This window comes from Microcaecilia unicolor, chromosome 13 (genome assembly GCF_901765095.1).
Source record: "Microcaecilia unicolor chromosome 13, aMicUni1.1, whole genome shotgun sequence".
NCBI lineage: Eukaryota > Metazoa > Chordata > Amphibia > Gymnophiona > Siphonopidae > Microcaecilia > Microcaecilia unicolor.
The window spans coordinates 49,880,597-49,906,682 of NC_044043.1; the positions used below are offsets into that span (position 1 = coordinate 49,880,597).

General features: G+C 40.8%; 1 protein-coding gene across 1 annotated transcript in view; it reads right to left on the minus strand.

The window, feature by feature from the left end:
- Window positions 1–26,086, minus strand: part of CLTC (clathrin heavy chain) — a 208,400-nt gene that overhangs the window by 23,465 nt on the left and 158,849 nt on the right. Inside the window, exons 22-31 of the mRNA XM_030186302.1 lie at window positions 22,982–23,139; window positions 22,727–22,891; window positions 22,365–22,472; window positions 21,850–22,017; window positions 21,345–21,494; window positions 16,051–16,182; window positions 15,449–15,559; window positions 14,938–15,108; window positions 5,904–6,125; window positions 1,798–1,818 (exon numbers count right to left, since the gene is read on the minus strand). Coding sequence (XP_030042162.1) covers window positions 1,798–1,818; window positions 5,904–6,125; window positions 14,938–15,108; window positions 15,449–15,559; window positions 16,051–16,182; window positions 21,345–21,494; window positions 21,850–22,017; window positions 22,365–22,472; window positions 22,727–22,891; window positions 22,982–23,139 — 1,406 coding nt within the window. The remainder of the gene's footprint in view (window positions 1–1,797; window positions 1,819–5,903; window positions 6,126–14,937; window positions 15,109–15,448; window positions 15,560–16,050; window positions 16,183–21,344; window positions 21,495–21,849; window positions 22,018–22,364; window positions 22,473–22,726; window positions 22,892–22,981; window positions 23,140–26,086) is intronic.

Below are 26,086 nucleotides of genomic sequence, written 5' to 3' on the forward strand. Positions count from 1 at the left end.
AGGCTTCCAAAATATAAAAAGAAAACAAAGACAGACACAGCCCAGAGCAATGCTTTTTATAGCTTCAGGAAGTGTGATGTCATTGCAATGATCATAACACATGCTTAAAGTTTAACACAAACACTGCAGTTCAATTACCTCTTTTTTTTCACACACACGCCTTCTTACTACCTGCCTTCCTAGCTGCTGCAGACCTTGCATGTAGTCAGGTTGGTTTAATGTTCTGATGGTGACCGGGCACATTGTGTGCATTCACAAATGGAAATACATTTAACCACAAGGAGTCATTTACCTAGGCTACTTTCAATACTTTTTTTTTTTTATGCTTGCCTTTTCCAAACCATATTTTGCAAATGCAGCTCCTTAACCTTCTTCACTCTTTATATTATGCTGGAAGGAGTCCTCCAGGACTATATTATCTGTGGCAATATCCTTGGTGCCCGATTCAGAAACAAGGAGAGGGAGAAAGGCTGGACTAAGAGGATGGCAGAAACAGATGAAACACTCATTCAGCATTAGGAACAGAAGTATGGGGATGAAGTGAGAACATTTTTACAGCACAGCCTCAAATTCTGGACACTGAAATTCAAGGATTTTGAAGCTGACTGAAAACATCAGTATTGTAGCTGTCCAAGTGAATATATAGACAAAACACTTCTGCCACAAATTTTTAAAATCTATGAGAATTCCCTTGTAAGCTTATTCGCTTTTCTTAATTTTGCCAATTGACCCTATTAATTAGATCAAGAAAATGGAGCATTACATATTTAATATGTTAGAAAGTACTCTGCCTTGATCAAAAATAGTGTGACAAACTCTTGCTTTGGATATTACCAGAAAGTGCCACACAACCTATCAGCTGTATGTAACAAGGGTTCAAAAAAAAAAAAAAAAAAAAACAGCTTCAGCTGAAAATTAGAGATGAAGCTTCCACCATCAGAACTAGACACCTGAAGCAATGCAAAAAGTGTCTCCTGGAGCAGCTAGTATCTACTCTGTCCTGAATCAGCAAAACACATTAGTAAGAATCAAGGAGAGGTCAGAAGGTGGATTACAGTCCTTAAATGCATGGCCAAAAAGGCCTTTTTCATATCTTAAGGATTTATCAACACAGCATCTGAAATTTAGGCAGTAAGATAAATTGGTTACAAGCCAGGTGAACACTAATTTCGAATTCAGCACACCTGTGGCATGTCATCTTACTTCCCCATGCCTTAATTTAACCACTAATTGTGCAACTGCATTAACTTCTCACTCTGGAAGCTTTTATAGGTTTATACTGCTAGATCCTCTATGCTGGCAGTATCTATATTATAATTCCTTATTAACTGTGGTGTTCCTTGGGATCAGAATTAAAGGAAGCACATACACTTAAAATTATTAGTTAAGTTCCGTCAGTAACTTGAAAGCTAGCCATTTTAATTATGGTTGCAGATATAAAAAGGTTTCTATGAACCGACAACCTTAAAGTTTACTAAAATAATGTAGATATATGAATCCTTCAGATATGGCTCAGAGGCATGCTCACACATAGACTGTGATTCACCATCTGATCAGCCTTCTGCCCTTCCTCAAACTAGATTAGCCGATTAGTAGCAAGTGTTTCTACTAACATCCTACAGTTCTAACAAGTAGCTATGTTTTAAAGGACTAGCAGAGGCTTTCAGTGAGATTTGGTTGGAGGGGAAGAAAAGCAGCAGCAGCAGTAGTGTGAAGGTAGAAGGAAAAATAATTCATGCAGATTCCTTAGACTTAGTCCTCCAGATTTAAAGATGGAAAACAAGAATCAACTTTCACCTTTTCCTTTATTGCATCAACCTGCAAAGGAATTCAGAGGGTGCAGCTTAGAAAATTAAAATCCATATCCAGCATAAAAGGCAGAATCAGCAACATAAGAGTTAGGGAAGAAAATTCATTGGCAATATACAAGCTGAAAGAACGTAAAGAAAAACCAAGGACACCCCGAGGTGTATAAACTTCCAAAAGCCATTTAAATTAGAAAAAGCCTTTCATTTTAACTTAAAATTCTGGTAGAAGTCCATGTATTAAGACCGAGATGCACAGATTAAAAGATGGTCACTATAAATGAAGCACAATTTTCTTCTTTCATCAATCAAGTAAAATCCTGCAGCAATGTGTATAAGGGGTGTTAAAAGGTTTTGGTAGTTCTTTGCTTGGCATAGTCATCACTCCTTTGGGCTGCCAGCTGAAGCTGAACCTTCTTCAGCTGGGGCTATGGCACAATGAGCCTTCATTCAGCCAACCACGTTTTCCTATCCATTTATATTCCTTCTCCAATCTATGCCCAGCCCATGCTGCAACAAGCCTCTGGCTGAAATGCAGACCTCAATTCCCTTCAGACCCAGTATTTCTTAGGACAGTCAGTAGGTGCCATTCTTGAGCAGTGGCTGCAAGCACTGTCTCTGCAGCATCCCTGCTGACCTAAAGGGCAGAAAACCAGTCAACTAGTCCAAGGACAAAAAAAAAAGCCAGCACACAGCCATTAGGACATCTGGACAATATTTAGAAAACGCCTTTTGTAAAAAAAAAAAAAAATCAAGCTACAGCACTCCACTTCCTTTTCTGATACTGAATTGTCAGTTGCAGCATCCACTCAGGGAAATATCAGTGGGGAAAGCCATCTTTATCTGTGTTGCAGGCAAGGAAGAAAAAGAGTTTACAAAGAATTTTAGCATTTACCTCAGTAACATTCCCAAGTTGGTCTTAAGATTCTTTAAGAATGACTGGAGCCGTGGTCCAGGTCTCAATAAGGAATAAGCGAGGATTTGGTCCTTTCACTTCAGCTGCAATGTGACAGCTGCATGCATTGCCTATCAGTTGTTCTAATGTCCACCTGACTGAAACCCTAGCAAGCCTAATTCATCTTTTTGGTGCCAATTGTTTCAGTGTGCTGCAAAAATTGTTAAATTAATCAGTTATCTTACCTTTGGCAATTTAAAACTATTTAAATTGTGGCCCAAATGAAAGCCAGAAACCCAATGTGAGAAGTAAATTAAGATGTTATGGAACTTCATCATCGTCTAAGCCATAACAAGACATTTTTCCCTTAAAGCTAGCTGTTCTACTTTCAACCTAAAGTAGCAGTTACATACATAGGTGAATAAAAGCATATCAACTGAAATGAGGTTCAAAAGAGTTACAGTGTCCATACAAACACAAGAGGGATCAAGAAAATTAAATGAAAGAGGCAAAGATACATGACTGCAATAGAAAACTGGCAATGCAAAACAATGGAAAAAAGTGTGACATGTTTATACGTAAATAAATTTAGTCTTAAATGACCACAAGCAGATCAGAACAAAGCAACAGTATTAAGGTAACAGTATTAAGGTTTGCAACTACAAAGTCACATCTTAAGGACTAAGATGCAGGCTGTATAAATCTTGCCTAATCATTTCTATGCAATGTCATCTAAGCGTACCCTTTTCTTTTGATTCTTCTGATAATAAACTGTGGGCTCACTTATCAAACGTTTAGAGAAAAGTCTAACAGATCAGACCCTATGCATTCAAGCCAATATCCACAAGAAAAAGCTATATATAACCTCTATTAAACGTGATAGTATTACAGTGATGGTTTACATATTGTATGCTTTGAATTAGAAACCACCTCTCTGTCTAGTCTATGAATACAGCATAATAGTTTTATATTACTAGTATCCTAGTTCTCAGGTCCTGCCCCAACACTATGATTTTTCAAAGCTCTACCATGATCTCTTAAGAATAGAGGTGGTCTCAAACAAGCCTTCGGTTAAGTGCATATTACCCACATTCACGCAGGCACCGACCTATAACAGTAGCAGGGATTATAAAGTATTAGGTGTCCTATAAGAACCTTTTAGCCTTGTACTCCCTTCTCTCCCCCCCCCCTCAGTTAGCTTTCATGCCCTTAATTTTTTTTTTTTTTTTGGGGGGGGGGGGGTTAATTAAATTCAATCATGATACCAATGTTCCCCCCCCCCCATCCTCAAATACTCCAATTATTTACAAAGATCATACTTTTAAATAAACTTTGCCATATATACAGTTGTGAACATAAGATTAGGTACCTCTAATAAAATTTTATTTTTCAGTGAATCCTTAAGTGAAAAGAAGCCAACTGCCTCTATATGATAGAAAATTAATCTGCATGTTTTAGTGCATAATTACTTTTTGCTGATTTTAAACTAAAAATAGAGAGTATGGCAGGTGCAAAAGTTTGGACCCCTTTCCAGTACATTTAAAAAAATAAAAAGTTATTGAGCCTTAAGTTAGTCAGGTGAAGACAATTCCACAGGAACATCTACTGACACTTCTCTCAACTTACAACTGTTATTCGACTTCTACAGCCACGGGCTTCTCTAAGCTGCTGCCTAAGCTTTTTAAAATGAAAATCCACATTTACAAGCAAAGGAAGGATTAGAGATAAAATATATATTTTTAAAATCTCTAAATGCTTCCAGCTTGCAAATTCAACTGTTAACAATATGGAACTTAAGTTATGGCAAAATCTGAGAAACTAAGAAAAATCTGACATGGTCCAAAAACTGGACAGGTCTGTAAAAACAGAACCCTACTGAACTTTAGCTGACAAATGTAGTAGTTGCACAAGTCTACAACATTGCTTAAACAATGACCTGCATGGGAGAACTTGTCAGAAGGAAATCTTTTCTATGATATCACAAGTCACTAAGTATGCAAAAAACAACCTTTATTAACCTGAATCTTTTTGGAATGATGTGCTTTGAACTGAGGGAATGTACACTGAATTGCTTGGCCACAACCATATGAGTACAGTGAAGCATTGGAAGAGAATACCATGCTATCCATTAAGCACCCAGGTGGATTTATTATATTTTGGGGTACTACCAAGAGAGCGTGGGTGGACGAATGGATTCAACTAAATAAATACCCTAGAAGATAATGTCCACAACCAGTGTAGAAACTGAAGCTGAGAGTTGTCATTTTGCTGAGATTTCCAAAGATACCTCAAAATGCAAAACAAAAACCCAAGACTTCTTAAAGGAAAAAAAAAAATATGAAGCTTTTGGAATGTCCTTTACAGTCCCTATACTTGTTGAAAACTGAAACCTAAGAATATTTCTGAAAGAAGAGTGGGAAAAAATTCCAACAGAATAGAAAGATTCCTAACTAGTTACAGGAAATCTTTGTAAGCCACTATCACAAAAGATATTACAAAATACTGAATGAAAGGGTGTCCAAACTATTGCATCTGTCTTAGACGCTTCATTATAGCAAATCTATTAAAATCAAATAGCAACTATGCATTAAAAATTTAAAAACATTTTTCTGCACTTAGGATTTAGTGAAAAGGGTGCTTAAAGCTCATTCTCATTCATTCTCTCTCTCTCTCTCTACACACACACACACACACACTAAGCAATTTCACAAAAGTTATTTACCCAGGTAAATAGACTATTTGAAAACTGTTGATCCTCCTGCATGGGCAGAATTACATATATTGTTTTGCTTGGACTTTAGCTGCTCTTTCCCATCCTACAGAAGATGTCACACTACGCAACCATCTAGTCTGCCTAATGTTTAAGCTTGCCCCAAATAGCAAGACAACTTCCAAATGTCCCAAATTCAGTTCCACACATTCCAGCACAGGTCACGCAACGTGGAGTCCAAGTATCCCAGGACAAGAGTAGGGAAAATGAAGAAGTTAAAATATGAAAGGCATGTTGATAAATTCTGACCTAACCTACCATGTGTGTGCGTGCAGGAGGGGGAAAAGTGTTCATTTTCATTTATATATGAAAAATAAAAACTTGCAAAAAAAGGGTAATTGCTTCACTACAGACAATCACTGAATTCATGCCCCAGTCAATGGTACTGCTCCAAGAATCTAATGGTTCCAAGATAGAAATGCTAAACTAATACCTTTGACAAGTATTCCCTCATGACCTGAATGAAATAGGGCATGGCAAAGTCCATGATATTGTGCCTCCAAGCAGTTTCTAAGACCACATCTGGCCTGAGAAGGTCATAACAGGTGAAAAGACAAGCAGCAAAACATTCTCTCTTCTCTTCAAGAAGGAACCACTGCAGCAGTTCTTCTGCCAGTTCTGTGTCCTTTGATTCTGAGGCATACTGCATAGCATCCTAAAAAGGGCACAACCAGAAAAACAGGATCAGTCGAAAGCAGACAAGAGAGCTTTTCAGGATATTATAGCAAATGCTCAACTATAGTAACTAGTGTACTTCAGAGTATAAAAGTTAGATTTGGCTAGTGCTGTGCTAAAGGAACATTGCTACAACAAAACAACCCAGCATAGTTCCAAACAGATTTCAAAATATTTTTGCAATTTCGGTAAAGTACTGCTTTTTTTTTTTTTTTTTTAAGTAGAAGGCGAAATTAGGTCTTACCTGATAACTGTTTTTCCATCAGGTCCTTCCCACTATTCCAGAACCTGTGGGATAGGTGTGTCCCCATCAACCAGCAGGTGAAGATAAAGAACTGAAAAAAACTGAACTGAGACATCTTTTGGCATTCAGTCCAGCTCATCAGTATTTCACACAGACAAGCAGTAAGGGGGAAAAAAAAAAACTCAGCACGCACAATATAACCTTAAGCAATTTGCTATCCTAACACTAACCAGACGAGCAAACATGCAGACCTCATCTCTCAGCAACTTGAAGATCAAGAAATATGCAGGAAGCACCATGTATGGTGACAGCCATTACTTGACCCATTACATCGCACTGACTAAACATATTCAGAAACCTTGGGCGGGCCCCTACAATAGTGGGAAGGACTAAGGAAAGAATTAACAGATTTCTTCTTCCATTATGTAGCTTACCACTATTTCAGAACCTGTGGGATGTTCAAGAGCAATCCTTAAAATGGGTGGGATCCTGGTGCTGCCGCTTTGAGGACCAAAGCCTCAAAACTGGCTTCTGAGCATGCTGCAACATCCTCCCTGTGGTGTTTGGCAAAGGTTGACCATGTCGCTGTCTTGCATAGAATTGTAGATACTGCAGTATACAAGTGTTGTAAATAAATATCCACCAGAGACAGTAAGGCAGTCTCCACTTGGAAGTCAATGTATGCCTTGCAGAACAAGCCCCCAAGGCCCGAGGAGCCTGCTTCCCTGCAAGCAAATAAGCTGACATAATAGTCTTCTTCAGCCATCTAGCAATTGCGGGCTTGGAAGCCATAAAGCCAAGCCTCTTGTTTACCAAAAAGCACAGTGTCTAATTTGTGAAACTCATTTGTGACTTTCAGATATCTAATGAGGACTCTACTCACATCCTACATTTTCCCACCCATGGGCAAGCTCAATGTGGCTTACATCAGTCTGCAAAAAACATACATCAATGTAGCTAACAATCAAAATCAATGAAGTAAAAGAAGCAAGTAACAGTAAAGGAATTCAATATGTCGTAACGTCTGCAGCAGTTCAGAAGTTAGAGATGCTAAGCCTCTTTGTCCTCTTTGTGAAAACTACATAGATTGGTTGAGATGAAATGCTGATACTTTTGGAAGAAAGGAAGGAACTGTGCACAGGGATACCCCTGCTTCCAAAAAGCGAAGAGATCCCGACAAAAGTCTGAAGCTCCAAAACCCTACTACGTGTCCAACACAACAGCCACTAAGAATGCTGTCTTTAGCGCAAGACCTTTCAAGGCGGCCTTCCAGAGTGGCTCAAAAAGGAGAATTCTTAAGAGCCCAAAAGATAATTAAGGGTCCACTCTGGAACTCTGAGAAATTGCAAAAAAGGGAAGCTGCAAGTGGCCTGTTCCTCCACAAGAATCAAACATCCGGGTGAGCTGCAAGAGATGTCTTCCATAGTCTGCCACAAAAACAGGCAAAAGCCACAATTTGAACATTTAGAAAACACAACGCCAATCCTTTCTGAAGACCTGCATGGAGAAACTCTAGGATGTGTGCAATCTGAACAGAGAAGGGAGAAAGTTAGCACTCAGAACACCAGCCCTGGAAAGCCCTCCACACCCTCAAATATGCCATAGATGTAGAGCATTCCAGAGCCTGAAACAAAGTAGCAATTATCAAATCAGAATAACCTTTTTGTCTCAACCGAGCCCTTTCAATGGGCCAAACCGTAAGACCAAAGGGGTACGGATCCTCCATAAGCACTGGACCTTGCTTCAGTAGGCCTGTATCTGTTGAAGACAGTGAGCACCCCCATCCAGCAGCAGAATCAGGTTCGTATACCACAACCAACCCAGGACTACAAGAATGATTCAACCCTAATGTAATGCGATCTTTTTAGACAAATGGCCTACCATGGGCCAATGAGGGAAGACGTATAGTAGATGTGTCTCCGGCCTCTGGCCAGGGCTGCAGTAGGGAATCAATCCCCATCAAGCCTGGTTCTTTCCGATGGCTTAAGAACTTGGGCAATCCTTTTTGGCGCCATCAAATCCAAAGTGGAGAACCCCATCGGTCCACTATCAGCTGAAAACTCTGGCTGGATAGTTCCCACTCTCCAAGGTCCAAGGAGTGTCTGCTGAGAAAAAGTCTGTTTCCACATTCAAGGACCCAGCAATGTGAGCTGCCAACAAGCAGAGAAGATTTTGCTTTGTCCAACGGATGAGGGAGGCCACCTCCACTGCCATCGGACGGCTGCAGATCCCGCCTTGCTTGTTGATAAGCCACCACCATTGCATTGTCAGAGAAAACTCAGACTGGGGTCACAGCCAGAAAGGGAGCAAATTCACATATGGCATTCCACACTGCCTTGAGCTCAAAGCAATTTACTGACCACCAAGACTCCTAATCCATCCAGGTACCCTGTGTGTCAGATGGAACTTGTAATGAGCTTTCCAACCTGACTTGTTGGCATCTGTCGTCAACACCTCTCACTGTGTTATCAGAAAGGGAGCTCCAACAGTCAAATTCCTGGGCGACAATCTCCACTGCATACGCTGCCTGACAACCAACATCCAAGGAAGATGAAGGTTATACTTCTGAGACACCGGAGACCAGCAGCTGAGACCTTGCTACCGTCATTGAGACCTTGCTACCGTCATTGACCCACAGAACCTGGATGCAGTCCCAGACCCTGGGCCTACCTTGACCAAGCAAAAGGATAAAGCTGGTTCAACAGATTCATCTATGTTCCATGAGGAAGACCCTCCCCCATGCTGTGTCTAATAGAACGCCCAGATACTCCAGCATCTGCAACGGAGTTAATATGCTCTTCTTGAAATTGATCACCCAACCCAACAACTACAGAAGACAGATCTTTGTTCATCACCACCATGCTGTCTGAATATGACGACACATGAATGACCCAGTCGTTGAGATACAGGTGAACGCATGATTCACTGGTGCTGAAGGAAATCCGCTGTCACCACCACCATAACCTTTCTAAACATTCTTGGAGCCATGGTGAAACTGAAGGGCAAAGCCCTGAACTGAAAGTGATGGCTCAGCACCGCAAAATGTAGAAACCTCTGATGCGACGACCATATGGGTATATGCAAGTATGCCTTCTTGAGAGCAAGGGCTGTGAGAAATTCTCCAACTTGAACAGAGATTATGACAGCTCGTAGTGTCTCCATGCAAAAGCAGGACATTTTGAGTAAGTGGTTTAGACCTTTGAGATTTAAGGCCAGACTAAGGGTGCCTTCCTTCTTTGGGATAATATAGTAGACGGACTATGCACTTTGTTCCTGTTCGGCCTGGGGAACTAGAACAATGGCCCAGAGTGCTATCATAAGTACATAAATAATGCCACACTGGGAAAAGACCAAGGGTCCATCGAGCCCAGCATCCTGTCCACGACAGCGGCCAATCCAGGCCAAGGACACCTGGCAAGCTTCCTAAACGTACAAACATTCTATACATGTTGTTCCTGGAATTGTGGATTTTTCTCAAGTCCATTTAGTAGTGGTTTATGGACTTGTCCTTTAGGAAACCGTCTAACCCCTTTTTAAACTCTGCTAAGCTAACCGCCTTCACCACGTTCTCCGGCAACGAATTCCAGAGTTTAATTATGCGTTGGGTGAAGAACACTTTTCTCTAATTTGTTTTAAATTTACTACACTGTAGTTTTCATTGCATGCCCCCTAGTCCTAGTATTTTTGGAAAGCGTGAACAGACGCTTCACATCCACCTGTTCCACTCCACTCATTTTATATACCTCTATCATGTTTCCCCCCAGCCGTCTCTTCTCCAAGCTGAAAAGCCCTAGCTTCCTTAGTCTTTCTTCATAGGGAAGTCGTCCCATCCCCACTATCATTTTAGTCGCCCTTTGCTGCACCTTTTCCAATTCTACTATATCTTTCTTGAGATGCGGCGACCAGAATTGAACACAATACTCAAGGTGCGGTCGCACCATGGAGTGATACAACGGCATTATAACATCCTCACACCTGTTTTCCATACCTTTCTTAATAATACCCAACATTCTATTCGCTTTCCTAGCCGCAGCAGCACACTGAGCAGAAGGTTTTAGTGTATTATCGACGATGACACGCAGATTCCTTTCTTGGTCCGTAACTCGTAACGTAGAACCTTGCATGACGTAGCTATAATTCGGGTTCTTTTTTCCCCACATGCATCACCTTGCACTTGCTCACATTAAACGTCATCTGACATTTAGCCGCCCAGTCTCGTAAGGTCCTTCTGTAATTTTTCAAAATCCTGTCGCGAGTTCACGACTTTGAATAACTTTTTTTTTTAATTATTATCCTTTATTAATATTTAATAGTTCACACAACAATGTGATTATGCAATTCACATTCAATTAACAAAAGAAATTCTTTACACAAAGTAATATAAGGAAACAATAAACACTTTTTTTTCCATCCACAACTAAAGGAAAACGATTCCAAGAAAAGGAAAAAAGGAAAAATATTAGATTATTATTATACACTTGCTACCTCTAAATTCAGACTCCAGCCTGCTGTGTAGGAGGGCATGTAACAGTCACTTCAACTCTAGCATCTAGAAAATCTTAAAGCTGTTTAGGGTCTACAAATTGAAATTGTTTGCCCTCAAGCAAAACAGTACATATACAAGGAAAACGTAAAACAAAATTAGCTTTCAAGGCTTCTACTCTGGGACGGAGTTCCAAAAAGGCCCTCCGTCTCGCTTGTGTCGGCCTAGAAAGATCAGGAAAAATCCTAACCTTGGAGCCCATAAACAGTTCATCTAAATGCCTCAGGGAAAGTCTTAACACTGCATTCCGATCCGGCTCCAGCACAAAAGTGACTAACATTGTAGTCCTATGGGTAATCACATCCAGTGAACTTTCCAGAAAAGAAGTAAGGTTCATTTCGTCACCCATTTCTCGTCTAGGGGGGTCTCCCAATGTCCCCCTAGTATTCCAGATGTAATGGGCCCAAGTTATGGGAGGCAATGAATCTTTGTCCATTCCCAGAATGTCAATCATATATTTTTTCACCATCTCTATTGAAGAAATTAAGGGAGACTTGGAGAAATTGAGAAACCGAAGGTTAAGTCTCCGAGACTGGTTTTCAAGGTATTCCAAACGTTTATGTAAAAAATTATTGTCCTTAACCAAAGCGGATTCCAAAGACCCCATTTCTTGAATTTTGGTATCCACTTTTTCAATCTTAGAGGACTGCTGTGCTGTCACCTGTGCCTGAATCAGAACTGCTTCTGAGAGAATTTTAATATCATTAGTATTTTCTTTTAGCATACTTTGCATAGAGGAGTGAGTGTTATATACCATATCCCACAGTGACTCAAGTGTCACAATAGAGGGCTTGCTTATTCCACCTGATGGCAAAAGGGAGTGTGGTGGGGTCTCGGTACGAGAGAGTCTATTAACAATACCTTGCGGCAGTACCTTTAAGGCCAAATTGGCCGAAAATGCAGGGTCCGAGGTCCCACTCAAATTCGCCGCTGTCCTCCTCTCTTGTCAGCTCCGAGTTTACCCCTTCGATTTCGGATACTGACTGGGCTGCGGTGAGTAATTCACTTCCTGGCTGTGGAGGATCCCTGCGGTCTTCGGGGCTCAAAGAAACCCCGTCTCCGCTTCCCATTGACGTCGGCACGTCGACAGTTGCAGAAGGAGTCGACGTACATAGAGGTCCCGGCGGCGTCCTGGGGAACTGCAAAATCGATTGCCTCAATGCCGACGAAGGCCCAGGAGCCGAGGGAAGCTCCCTCACCTTCCCCCTCCGCTTTCCCATCGACAATGACGAGACGAGGGAACCGCAAGAGGCAACAGTCCACAGCGTCCTCAGGGAGCTCAGTCAGGTGCGTGTGTGCAAAACGCCATCTTGGAATCGAGGCCCCGACTTTGAATAACTTTGTGTCACCAGCAAATTTAATTACCTCGCTAGTTACTCCCATCTCTAAATCATTTATAAATATACTAGTAAAAAAGTCTTGTTTCTGATGCAAATGTAATGGGGGCTAGCAAGGTTTTCTTCTGTGTGCAAGTGGGAGTGTGTGTGTCCCTGCCCTCTCTCCCTTCCCCTGTGCTGTCTGTCCTCTCTGTCCCCTCCCCCTCCGAGTCTAGTCCTTCAGTGTTAAGTTTCCTGCTGTGCTGTGTTTGTGTTACAGAGATAGTGAGGGCTTCTGCCCTCTCTCCCCTCCCCCCTCTGAGTCCTTCACTGTTACAGAGAGCGATTTGATTTCGTGCTTTGCTGTGTTTTCCTTCACTGTTTGTGTTACAGAGAGAGCGAGGGCGGGGCAGACACTCATGGGGAAACCGGATATCTCTCCCCCTTCACACTTCCGGCTGGAGGCTTCATTTAGAACGTTGGTGGTGCCTTTTATATAGAGAGATTAAAAAGCAGTGGTCCTAGCACAGACCCCTGAGGAACCCCACTAACTGCCCTTCTCCATTGTGAATACTGCCCATTTAACCCCACTCTCTGTTTCCTATCCTTCAACCAGTTTTTAATCCACAATAGGACATACTCCTACCTGGTTCATGGTTATATTGGCAATAAAGAATAACCTACGTATAGTGGTGAGGGCTGAGAAAGACATTGGTAATGTCATTAATGCATTTTACAAAGCCTTATATACTACGCTGCAGGGAGATGGACTTCAATGAGACTTATTTATCAAGTTTGGAATTCCCTAAAATAGATGAGAAAGATAGAGCATTTCCAAATGCAGCAGTAATCAATGAGGTGGTGAATTAAGCAATTCAACAGATCCTTTTATACAAGACTGCTGGACCTGATGGGTACAGAGCTGAATTTTATAAAATCCTGTGAAGGAGAAAAGAGTCTATTCTATGACCACTATGTTTAATCGCATTATAGTGAGTAAAGCTTTGCCTTTTTCTTTGTAACTAGCTCAAACTGAAGATCTATTAAAGCCAGGTACAAGATCCTTTAATGCCATTGTTATTACCCCATTATCTTTGTTGAATAATGAAGCTAAATTGTTAAACTTTTGGCAAATTGGCTGGCACAATTCCCCCAACAATTACAGAGCCACAGGTAGGGTTCGTTAGAAATAGGAATGTGGCTAACAATGTGCAGACCATCTTGACCTCCTTAGTGTTAGTACAAAAGCCAGAGGAGCCTTCTCTTCTGATTAGTTTCAATGCAGAGAAGGCATTTGACTGTATGGTCTAGGACTTTATGTATGGCTCATTTAAACCTGCGATTTCTGTAATTTATCATGGCCCAAAGGTGACCGTGTGGGTTCAATGGTACTGGGTCAGAGCAGTTCTCTACTCAAAGGGGGAATCAGAAAGGGATGCCCCCATCTCCCTTATTTTTTATTTTGACCTTACACCCATTTGTTCAAGGTATTTTAGCTAACCCTGAAATTAAAGGAGTATGTTTAAAACGACTAGAGTTCAAAATAGCAGTGTTTACCAATGACCTGCTTTTACATATTACAGACCTGCATGGTTCACTCCAGGCTCAGGAGTTTGGAGACTTTTTTAGGGTTTAAACTGAATCTCTCTAAATTGGAAGCATAGGTCTCAGATAAAACTTTGAAGGAAGGATGGGTGGGTCCCTTTCCTTTAAGGCAGGCAGATAATTATATCTGCCAATTCCAAAACGAAGCAGCAATGGATACATAAAACCTATACACTTTAAATGTTGCTACTTTGTTAAATGTCACAAGGCAGCAGATGACCAGCTGGGCTACTCTTCCCATGTTGCTTAACAGTTGTATAGATTGTGTTATGCTGCAACAGGATTATACACTTGTTGAAAAAGAATGTGTGTCCCTCTGGCATTTCAAGTTCCTTTTACAGGTATGGAGCAAGGACGTAACAAGTATTAAGAGAGTACACTGTTAAGACCAATAAGAAGTCCGGAGGATCTTGTGAGATATTGAAGTTTAAAGTATTACAGCATAAATGAAGTGCCCCCAGGGGAAATGCAACTGTCCTGCCTGGAACAGAGAATGAGGTATTTGCTAGTTGGGCCAAAGGGGAAGTTTTATTAGTGGAATACATAGAGAATAGTGACTTCATGGGATTTGAAGAACTGCACCAGAGTCTCCCAGTTTGTCGGGGACACTATTATGCCTATCAGCAACTAATGCCTTATAATCAATTCCCTAAATAAAACTGGATTACAGTCTAAATTTGGTAGTAAGCTATGGAGTTTTTCTGATAAGGTTTCCCTAGGCTGTATGTCAACATCTAGTCTCTATTGATACTTACAGAAAAGCTAGGCTTACCCTTAAAAGAAGAAATGATTTCTATTGATATAGGATGTATATCCAGACACTTTCCTCCAAAGCAGAAATAAATACACTGTGAAGTGAATGTGTATTGGGAAAACTTACTTGCAGTATTTACACAAGATGGTTTTTGTGTACAAGGATGGGTACTAGCTCAAAAATTCAAATTAAAAAAAAACCACAGTAAAACCAACTTAAAAAATGGCTGTTTGGGTAAAATCATTTTCTACTTCCCACTTTTACGTTTAAGGCTTCTATGAGCTCTCTAATCTGGCACACTGTTTAAAAGTTACTTCTCATGAGTCAAACCTTGTAGAGTCGATCCTTCTTGCACAGTTCCACACTCTGTTTCCAACGGTTGTTGCCTTTGAAAAGGTAGGCAGCAATTCTTCTGAATTCAATCAACTCATGTTTCTCCAAACGCTGAGCCAGAGAAATGTTATCAAAGTTGTCATAGGCATCTATGGATGTGCGTAGTGCCTACGAGAAGAAGCAAAAGCAGCCAGTCAAATGCAAACAATATTGAAGACAAGACCATAAGCCACAAAGAGCTTAACCTATTTTGTGCATCTTACAAGATTCTCCCCCCCCCCCCCCCCAAAAAAAAAAAAAAAACCCTTTTTGGTGAGAAACATAGCCCTATCAAATGCACAGAAAATTGCTATAAAACTTTGCTTAACACTGGAGGATCTTGAAATCTCTGTAGTTAGTGGGGTATGTCACCTGTCATTTGCATGCATATATCATATACTAATCCCAATGGAACTGAAAGGTTCATGGGTTTTGCACACTCTCTTAATGTAGCAATACCTTCTCCTACCTGGTAATCTTCTTCTGTAATGAAGAGGTTGTTCAAAGACTCATTCACAGATTTGTTGTTATGGTTTTGAACAGAACGCAAGTATGGTTTAACCAATGGAAGCTGTTTAACCTAAACAAAAGAAACAGTTTACTGCTAATTTTAAATTTAAAAAACTACCATGCAGCAACAGTTTTTCCATGATCAATGAGAATTTGGTTGTTCTAAGTAGCATGAAGGGACCTTAAATTCTACAAAATATCTGAGCCGAACAAGGGTGTCTGGAGAAACTCAGTTCATGAGAATTCCTCTCCCATGCCTGTGACCATGCAGCCCTATCTTGGTGACATTGTGTGCACAATTCTGAATTCTGCAGAATCAGTTAACAGAACTAATTTTCTGTTCTCCTTTACGTATGACCCACTTTCTGTAGATCCAGAACCTACATACCTTACTAAAGTAGTTGACAGCACGGGTGTGATCGAGCCGAGGTGACAGCACCATTAGAAGATCATTAAGTAACAGCGGTTTGAATTCTGAATTCTGCAGAATCAGTTAACAGAACTAATTTTCTGTTCTCCTTTACGTATGACCCACTTTCTGTAGATCCAGAACCTACATACCTTACTAAAGTAGTTGACAGCACGGGTGTGATCGAGCCGAGGTGACAGCACCATTAGAAGATCATTAAGTAACAGCGGTTTGAATTCCAAATAAAACTGGATTGCTCTATAATACAGTTCAACGTTGGCCACCTATAAAAAAAAAAAAGCACAATAGAAGCTTAAGGATACTGAAATAACTGAATACACCTAACAAATATTTGAACAGCTACTGTTCAAGTTATGAAAACAAAATGTTTTCCTTGGTAATTAAAGTATATTTTCTATTGTAACCTCCCCCCCCCCCCCCAAAAAAAAAAAAAAAAAAAAAAACCCACTATTAAGCCATTCATACAGCCTCTGGTCTGCTGTGCAAATTAGAAGTGTCACTCCACAATAGTCAGAATTAGTTTTCTAAGCACTATGGCTCAGCAATAGAACGTACTGTTTTCCAGTTTCCAATTTTAAATTTAGTATTTAGCTCACACCTTTCCAGTAGTACTTCAAGACGAATTACTTTCAGGTATAGGAGGTATTTCCCTGTCCTCAGAAGGCTTAAAATCTAATTTTGTACTTGAGCAATGGAGTATTTATGTGCCTTGCTTATGAGTACAAGAAGTTATCAGTGGGACTTCAACCCTGGTCTCTCTGGTTCACAACCTGCTGATCTAAGCATTAGACCACTCCTCCAACATCCCTCCTTTTCCATATGATGACATTAGCAGTAAGACCGAAGTGTGTCTTCAAATCCTGGCTCAATCAAAAATTCAGTTTTTTCATTCACCACTATTTCAGTGGAAGAGCATTTGCCAAGTATGGATGCTAGAGTCCTACATAAGTACATAAGTATTACCATACTGGGACAGACTGAAGGTCCATCAAGCCCAGCATCCTGTTTCCAACAGTGGCCAATTCAGGTCACAAGTACCTGATAAGATCCCAAAACAGTAAATGCTACTTATCCTAGAATAAGCAGTAGATCTTCTCCAAGTCCATTTTAATAACAGTTGATGGACTTTTCCTTTAGGAAGCCATCCAAAACTTTTTAAAACCCCACTAAGCTAACTGCTTTTACTACATTCTCTGGCAACGAATTTCAGAGTTTAATTACATACTGAGTGAAGAAATATTTTCTCTGATTCGTTTTAAATTTACTACTTTGTAGCTTCATTGCATGCCCCCTAGTCCTAGTATTTTTGGAAAGCGTAAACAAGCGATTTACATCTACCCGTTCAACTCCTCATTTCATAGACCTCTATCATATCTCCCCTCAGCGTCTTTTCTCCAAGCTGAAGAGCCCTAGCCGCTTCAGCCTTCCCTCCTAGGAAAGTCGTCCCATCCCCTTTATCATTTTCGTCACCCTTCTCTGTACCTTTCTTAATTCCACTATATCTTCTTTCAGATGTGGTGACCAGAATTGAACACAATGTTCAAGGTAAGGTTGCATCATGGAGTGATACAAAGGCATTATAATGTCCTCATTTTTGTTTTCTTTCCCTTTCCTAATAATACTTAACATTCTATTTACATTCCTAGCCGCCGCCGCACACTGAGCAGGAAGTTTCAATGTATCAGTGATGACACCTAGATCCCTTTCCTCGTTGGCAACTCCTGATGTGGAACCTTGCATTACATAGCTGTAATTTGGGTTCCTCTTTCCCACATGGATCACTTTGCACTTGCTCACATTAAACATCATCTGCCATTTAGATGCCCAGTCTCCCAAGGTCCTCTTGTAATTTTTCACAATCCTCTTGCGATTTAACAATTTTGAATAACTGTCATCAGCAAATTTAATTACCTCACTAGTTACTCCCATCTCTAGATCATTTATTTTATTTTAGTTACATTTGTACCCCGCGCTTTCCCACTCAGGGCAGGCTCAATGCGGCTTACATATACAGGTACTTATTTGTACCTTGGGCAATGGAGGATTAAGTGACTTGAAAGCAGTGGTCCCAGTACAGACTCCTGGGGAACCCCACTATCTACAATTCTCCATTGAGAATGCCTACCATGTAACCCTACTCTGTTTTCTATCTTTAAACCAGTTTTTAATCCACTATAGAATACTACCTCCTATCCCATGACTCTCCAATTTCCTCTGGAGTCTTTCATGAGATACTTTGTCAAACGCCTTTTGAAAATCAGATATACAATATCAACCGGCTCACCTTTATCCACATTTGTTCACCCCTTCAAAGAAATGTAATAGATTGGTGAGGCAAGATTTCCTTTCACTAAAACCCATGCTTTTGAATATGCTCTATAATTTTGTTCTTTATAATAGTCTCTACCATTTTACCCGGCACCGACATCAGGCTCACTGGCCTATAATTTCCTGGATCTTCTCTGGAACCTTTTTTAAAACATTAGCCACCCTCTAATCTTCTGGTACCATGCTTGATTTTAAAGATAAATTGCATATTACTAACAACAGTTCCGCAAGTTCATTTTTCAATTCTATCAGTACTTTGGGATGAATACCATCCAGTCCAGGAGATTTGCTACTCTTCAATATGTTAAATTGCACTAGTATATCCTCCAGGATTACAGAGATTTCATTCAGTTTCTCTGACTTGTCAGTTTTGAATACCATTTCTGGAACCGGTATCGCTCCCAAATCTTCCTCGGTGAAGGCCGAAGCAAAGAATTAATTTAATCTCTCTGCTATGGCTTTGTCTTCCCTTAGTGTCCCCTTTTACCCCTCGGTCATCTAGTGGTCCGATTCTTTTGCCAGCTTCTTGCTTTTAATATATCTAAAAAAATTTACACTATGTGTTTTTGCCTCCAACGCAATCTTTTTTTCATAGTCCCTCTTTGACTTCCTTATCAGCGCTTTGCATTTGACTTGGCATTCCTTATGTTGTTTCTTATTATTTTCAGTTGGATCCTTCTTCTATTTTCTGAAGGGTTTTCTTTCAGCTGCAGCAGCTTCCTTCACCTCACTTTTTAACCATGCTGGCTGTCATTTGGTCTTCCTTCCTCCTCTTTCAAAAGACAGAATATATTTGGCCTGGGATTCCAGGATGGTATTTTTGAACAGCATCCACACCTAATGTAAATTTTTGACCATCACAGGTACTCCTCTAATATTTCTTTCCCCCATTCTTCTCATTTTATCATAACCTCGATTTTGAAAATTAAATGCTAATGTATACTTACTTCAAAGCTAATATCAAATCCGATCATATTATGATCACTGTTATCAAGTGGCCCCAACACCATTACCTCACGCACCAGATCATGCGCTCCACTAAGGACTTGGTCTAGAAATTTTCTCTCTCGCGTCGGCTCCTGTACCAGCTGCTCCATAAAGCAGTCTTTGATTTCATCAAGAAATTTTACCTCCCTAGCATGCCCTGTTACATTTACCCAGTCAATATCGGGGGTAATTGAAATCACCCATTACTGCCCAGTTTAACCTCCCTAATTTCTGATAACCTTTCTACATCCGTCTGTTCATCCTGGCCAGGTGGACGGTAGTACACTCGTATCACTATCCTTTTCCCCTTTACACATGGAATTTTAGTTCATAGGGACTCCAAGATAAGTTTTGTTTCCTGCAGAATTTTCAATCTATTTGATTCAAGGCCCTCCGTAACATACAATGCTACCCCACCACCAATTCGATACATTATCACTATGATATAACTTGTACCCAGGTATGACAGTGTCCCACTGGCTATCCTCCTTCCACTAGGTCTCAAAGATGCCTATTATATCTAATTTTTAACTCTCCCATCTTATTTCTTAGGCTTCTGTTCCTATTTACATCTTGCTCAGTAGCTGACAGTGTTAATTTGCAATCTTTTCACATCTTCTCTTTAACGTCGCTGCGGCCACGTCTTGGTAGATTTCGAATCTATGAGTCCCATTTGAAATCTGAAACTTGACGTGCTGCTTTTAGGACTTGTTCTTTAAACTTAAAGCTCGTGAAGCAGGCTATTATATCTTTTGATGCGTTATTGCGGCTCGGGCCCAGCGCTCTATGGGCCCTTTCTATCTGGACTGCCTCTGCCTCAATAGCCGTACCGTTCGCTGCCAGCAGTTCGCCCACCATCTTTTGGATCACCGCTATGCTGTCCTGATATGTGGGCATCTCCGGTAGCCCACGAAAATGCAAGTTGTTCCGTCGGCCTTTGGACCACAGTTGCTGCTGCTCTTTGTGCAGGCCCGCAATTTGTTGTTTCATCTGACCTAGGGCTTCACTGTGGCCCTCCACCTGGTTTTCTGCTTCCTCCAGGCGCGCCCCCAGCTCCCAAATTTCACCTCTGAGGTCAGCTCCAAGTGTGGCCACTTCTGTTCGTAGCGCTTTCAAGTTTGAGCTGATTTCTTGCAGCCAGTTTTTTAGCGCTGGAGCAATCTCTCCGTCTGCCTCCTCCAAAACGGGGCGCTCGGGCGATCCCCCGCCTCGGCGCTGGTGCTTCTCCTCCCATTTCTCTTGTTCTCCACGGGCCGTCGCCATCTTGTAACCTGGCGCTCCGTCTCCGCTCGGGTAAGCAAAGCGAGATAGATCCAACCCTGTCGTTTTCTGACTCATAGTAGCAAGATCGCTAGTTGATGGGGAGGATATCCAGTCCCACTGAGCTCCGTTTGCAGCTGCTCGCTCAGTTTTATTAGCAAAAGTCTTGCGGGGTAGTGGGAGCTCCACTCTCAGACGTCCATATTATCTGGTGACGTCACTTCCTCCAATTTGCAATCTTTTGTCTGATTTTTAAAGGACACCTGATCTACTATGGTCTCTTTTGCAACCTTGCTATCGCAACACCCCATCTTCCCTGTTTTGCTGATATCTTTCAGAGATATCTTGTTCCGAACCATGTGTTTTTGAATGACTGTCGGCCTTCCTCCAGGTTCTAGTTTAAAAGCTGCTCTACCTCCTTTTAAATGCCTATGCCAGCAGCCTGGTCCCACCCTGGTTAAGGTGGAGTCCATCCTTCTGGAATAGGCTCCCTCTTCCCCAGAATGTTGCACAGCTCCTTAGAAATCTAAAACCTTCCCTTCCTGCACCATCGCCTCATCCACGCATTGAGACTCCAGTGCTCTGCCTGTCTCTTGGGCTCTGAGCATGGAAAGGGTAGCACTTTGGAAAATGCTAGATACCAATTTTCTGGGAAGATACAGCACCAAACATTTTACCAGGGTTGTAGAGTCCACTTGGGGCAGTCTGTAGAGGCTCTAAACCATGTATTAATAAGAGGGTCTAAATTTGATCAGAAATCTCATCTGCAAAAAGATCAACACTATCACTGCATTTTCAAAACCAGTTTTCCATCCCAAGAAGCTGTATGATTCCCCAAAGCAAACTGTACCTTAGTGATGATGTCTTTAAATTGCCCTTCTTTCCAAGCATCTGTTGGATGATTCATCATTGTGATGATAGCATTATCATACTCTTCATATTTGTCATACAGAAATACCAACTCTGCCCAGAGGTGAGCTTGTTCTGCTGCTCTTAGCACCTGTGCACAAGGCAATGTTTTAATACACAAGCCAACAGATATTTGCCATGCAATACTCGACTAATGTATTGTGCAAGAAACACTCTCTAAGCCACCAGATTTGCCCATTTTCTTAAGCAATTGGTGTAAAACTCACAATTACAGTACCTAATATTCCAAATACATACATTAGTCTCTATTTCTAGCTCATCTATAACTGATGATTTTGTTAATCGTCACTTACAAATATTCTAGACATGTTTTTCTTAAACAAAAACACACATCTGCCAGACCACCACCAACATGCCTTACATGAATCAAATTTTTTTTTAGTGCAACTGGGTTCACACCATTAAACTTGTCATTAGACATTTACCTTAGGTATGTTCACACGAGACCAGAAAAGCTCCAAGTGTTCCCTCATCTTCTGTGGTTTGAATTTGGAATATAAGATTGCTAGTTCTGTAAACATTCCCATATGCGCACGTTCTAGGCCAAGTGCTGCTTCCAACATGGTTATTAGTTCCTCAAAGTAGCCTCGGTCCTAGAGAGTCAAAAAAAAAAAAAAGACTCAACTCTTGCAACAGTATGAACAAAATTCCATATTCCATGGCTAACAAGCAGAAAATAGCATCTGTTTGTAATATGCTCAACTCAGGTTATTAAATGGTGTCAGGCCGAGTATAAGAACTGTTACAAGCTCTTCTGCCATGCAGAAGGAAAGTGACATGTTAGTGTCTGGATAGTGTCTATGAATGAAACCAAGAAGCTACACACACACACAAAAAAAAACCATACACCAAAGACTGGCAAGCCTCCTGGGGCAGGAAGATTTGGTGCTACCTCAAACTTAGTTCCTGCACTTCCATCTAATTTTCCCACTCCCATTACCTGATAGTAGTTGATGAGTTCCTCCAGTTCATCTGCATGCACCACAATATGAAGGCCACACATCTGGGCCAGCCGGAACTCTTTCCCATCAACACAAGCAAAGCAAACCTAAAATTTAACAGTTATGAATTAAGTTTACAGAAAGTTAAGTCAAACAAGACAAGTAACTCAAAATTGGCCTTTGGCTTATTTATACCATAATCTCCTCATACATGTAATAAAACTCAATCCAAAATATAACCTCAATTAACATTTTAGTATTTCCTACATTTACATTTGGTAACATTTTTAGCCTACCAATCCAAACTAGATTACTCCCGGTGATTACAAAAACAACATGCTTAAAATGCAATTGTTGTTACCTCTTTCCATGTGCGAGTACTATTTGCTTTCCTGGCACCATCAACAGCTGCTTGATATTCTCCTAGGTGAACCAGTGTTGATGCTAACCGACCAAAGTTTGAGACATTGTTATACAACAGCTTAGCAGCATCATACATTTTTTCATCATAGCAGCGATCACCAACCTAGAAAAGAAAGCGTGGAGTATTATACTGTATCCAAAAATTAAGTAAAAGAAGTTTTACTAAATATCATGGTAAAATAGCAACACTTACTTGTTGAATGTGGGCATTGTTAGGTCCATTGATAAACTCTTCTAATTCAGCCAAGCGGTTTGTTTTAGCCAGAGCAAAGATGAGTTCTGTCTCAACATAAGACTCCCGGGCCTTCTTGCGTGCCATCTGCAAGTATTTCACCAGCTCTTCCCAATTTCCTGAACAGAAGTTATTTTCAGTATACTTTCATAGTCACCAGATAATAGGTTAAAGTGAAATATGTAAAATCAATTCTTCCTTAATGTCACTTTGTTTCCTTAAACTTATCAATGGATCTAGCAATGAACTGGATCAGCAGAACTTGTCTACTTGAAGATAATGACAGCAGAAAGACCAACTGAAAAATCCACTAACTAGATTCTATGGATATAATGTAGCTGCTAGCTATAGAAGTTTGCCCACTTCTAGGATATCGCTTCTTAAACAACTCAGTTTTTGTTCTGTCTCACTGCTTTCTCTACCATCCTGGGTAGACAAGTATAGGTAATCCTATAGTTAATCCAAAACCAGTCTCCATCCTCATGTCTTGTAATCAAGCTTTACAGCCAGCTACAAAATTAGTAAACTAGAACATATAGCTTTTTGGGTCCCTGTGGTCTTGCTGGACAGTACCCAGCTATAAACCTGCTGTCAATAAGCCAGTTGGCTTATCAGTTGCAGCCTGCTGCACACTACTTAAAACTTACTGTATCAGTATCATGCTTACTTTAATTTTGTCCTTATTTTTCCCCTTGCTCCTACTGTGGGGTCGGTTGTTTAAAATAGTGTAACCTAATGTACTCCTTCCTGATTTTTGGATGAATGGACTATACATTTTTGTAAATACATTAAATAAATCTAAATTTTTTCCTACCACTGTCATACGACAGACAAAATTATAAAGCTCATTTAGTCTGCCTGACTTCAAGATGTGGCATACCAGTAACAATGTTCCCTCTAAGCACAGCATATGAAAAACTACTCGTACATTTTAGGAGCGTTGCTCACAGATTTTACATGGTTGCTCACAAAAATGTCTTGTGCTATATAGAGAAATGCATTGCTAATACTGGTGCTCAAAAATTGTTGGTTTTTAAAACTTGCAGCCCACTCCTTAGAGGAAACATTGACAAGTAAGGATTCTAGCTCTTCCAGTTCTTTGCCAGTAGCCTTTTTGCTTATCTGAAGCCTTTTTGAAATTTGACAATTTTATTTTTTTTCACTACTTTCAATGGGAGTCCATTCCATCTATATATCTATATAATCCAGTAGCAGCCCTACCACTAGGCCAACTAAAGCAGGGGCCTCGAACAATACTCTTTATGAAGCTGCATCTTCCCCCCTTCTCCAGCCTAACTTTTTTTTGTTTTTCAAAATTTGGCAGTGATCTCCATTCCCCATAGCCTACCCTGCGGGCCACCTCTCTGATGTAACTGCCTGTTTTCTTGGAGGCAGGCTGCAACATAGAGGAGAGGCAGGCTGCAACATAGAGGAGATGCCGGTGCCGGCCGTAGGGCAGTGTATAGAGATGAGGATCACTGCCACTGCTGACGTTTTCACCCCACCTTTATCCACATGCTTATTCACCCCTTCAAAGAAATGTAGTAGATTTCCCTTTACTAAACCCATGTTGGCTTTGTCTCATTAATCCATGCTTTTATATGTATATACGTAAATACACATATGCATACATACACTCTAATTTTGATCTTTACAGTCTCTGCCACTTGCCTAGCACCTACGTCAGGCTCACTGGTCTATGATGTCCCAGATCACCTCTGGAACCCTTTAAAAAAATAAAAATAAAAATTGGTGCTACGCTGGCTACCTTCCAATCTTCCGGTATCATGTTTGATTTTAACAATTACATATTACTAACAAAAGCTCTGCTAGTTCATTTTTCAATTCTATCAGCACTCTGGGATGTATACCATCCAGTCCTGGCGATTTGCTACTCTTCAATTAGTCAAATTGTTCTCTTATATCTTCCATGTTTACAGAGATCTGTTTCAGTTTCTCTGAGTCGTCAGCATTGAATACCATTTCTGGCACCAGTATCTCTCCCACATCTTCCTCAGTGAAAACCTAATCAAAGAATTTATTTAATCGCCCTGCTATGGCCTTGTCTTCCCCGATTCTCCTTTTATCTCTCAGTCATCTAGTAGTCCAACAGATTCTTTTGCAGCTTCTTGCTTCTAATATACCTATATAAAGGCAATTATTTTGTGTTTTTGCCGCCAACGCAATCTTCCTTTCAAAGTCTCTTTGCCTTCCTTATCAGCGCTTTGCATTTAATTTGCCATTTTTTATGCTGTTTCCTATTAATTTCATTACACAACTCCCTGCACTCTGGCCTAGTTCACCAGCTGCTCTTTGTAATTATGAAAAAAGACACTACAGTGAATATACTTTCCTTTAGAAGGTATTCTGTGGACAGCAGGCCTTATATTCTCACAACTGGGTAACGCGATCCTGCGTTGTCGGTCCAGAGCTTTTAACAAGCTTCAAAAAGCTTTTCTTGGAGCATGAGGCACACTCCTCTGCGCATGCACTAATCATTTCCTGCCCGCCATGAAAGCTTGGTTACCGCAGTTAAATACTACAGCATAAAAGAAAAAAAAAAAAAATCCATTGGAACTGGGAGGATTTGTGAGAATATAAGGCCTACTGTCCTCACAGAATACCTGCTACAGATAAGTATCTTTGCTTTCTGCGAGGACCAGCAGGCCATAAATCTCACAACTGGGTACCCTAGCATCCAGGCTCACAGAAAAACAACAAACATTGGTCAATTGGGCCTCGCAATGGCGAGGACAGTACTCAAATTAACCTGAAACTATATACAAACTGAGTACACGTGCATCCTGGAACAGAATAAAACAGGGCTGGGGGGGAGGGGAGTTGAATTCTAGACCCCAAAAGGATTCTGCAAAACTGTCTGCCCCAACCGTCGCGTCAGGTATCCTGCTCAAAGCAGTAATGAGATGTGAGTGGGTGGACTGAAAACTACATCGCAGCCTTGCAAATTTCTTCAATGAAGGCTGACTTAAGTGGGCTACTGATGCAGCCATGACTAACATTGTGGGGTTTAGTCCACTCCATGTAGTAGGCCAATGCTTGCTTGCA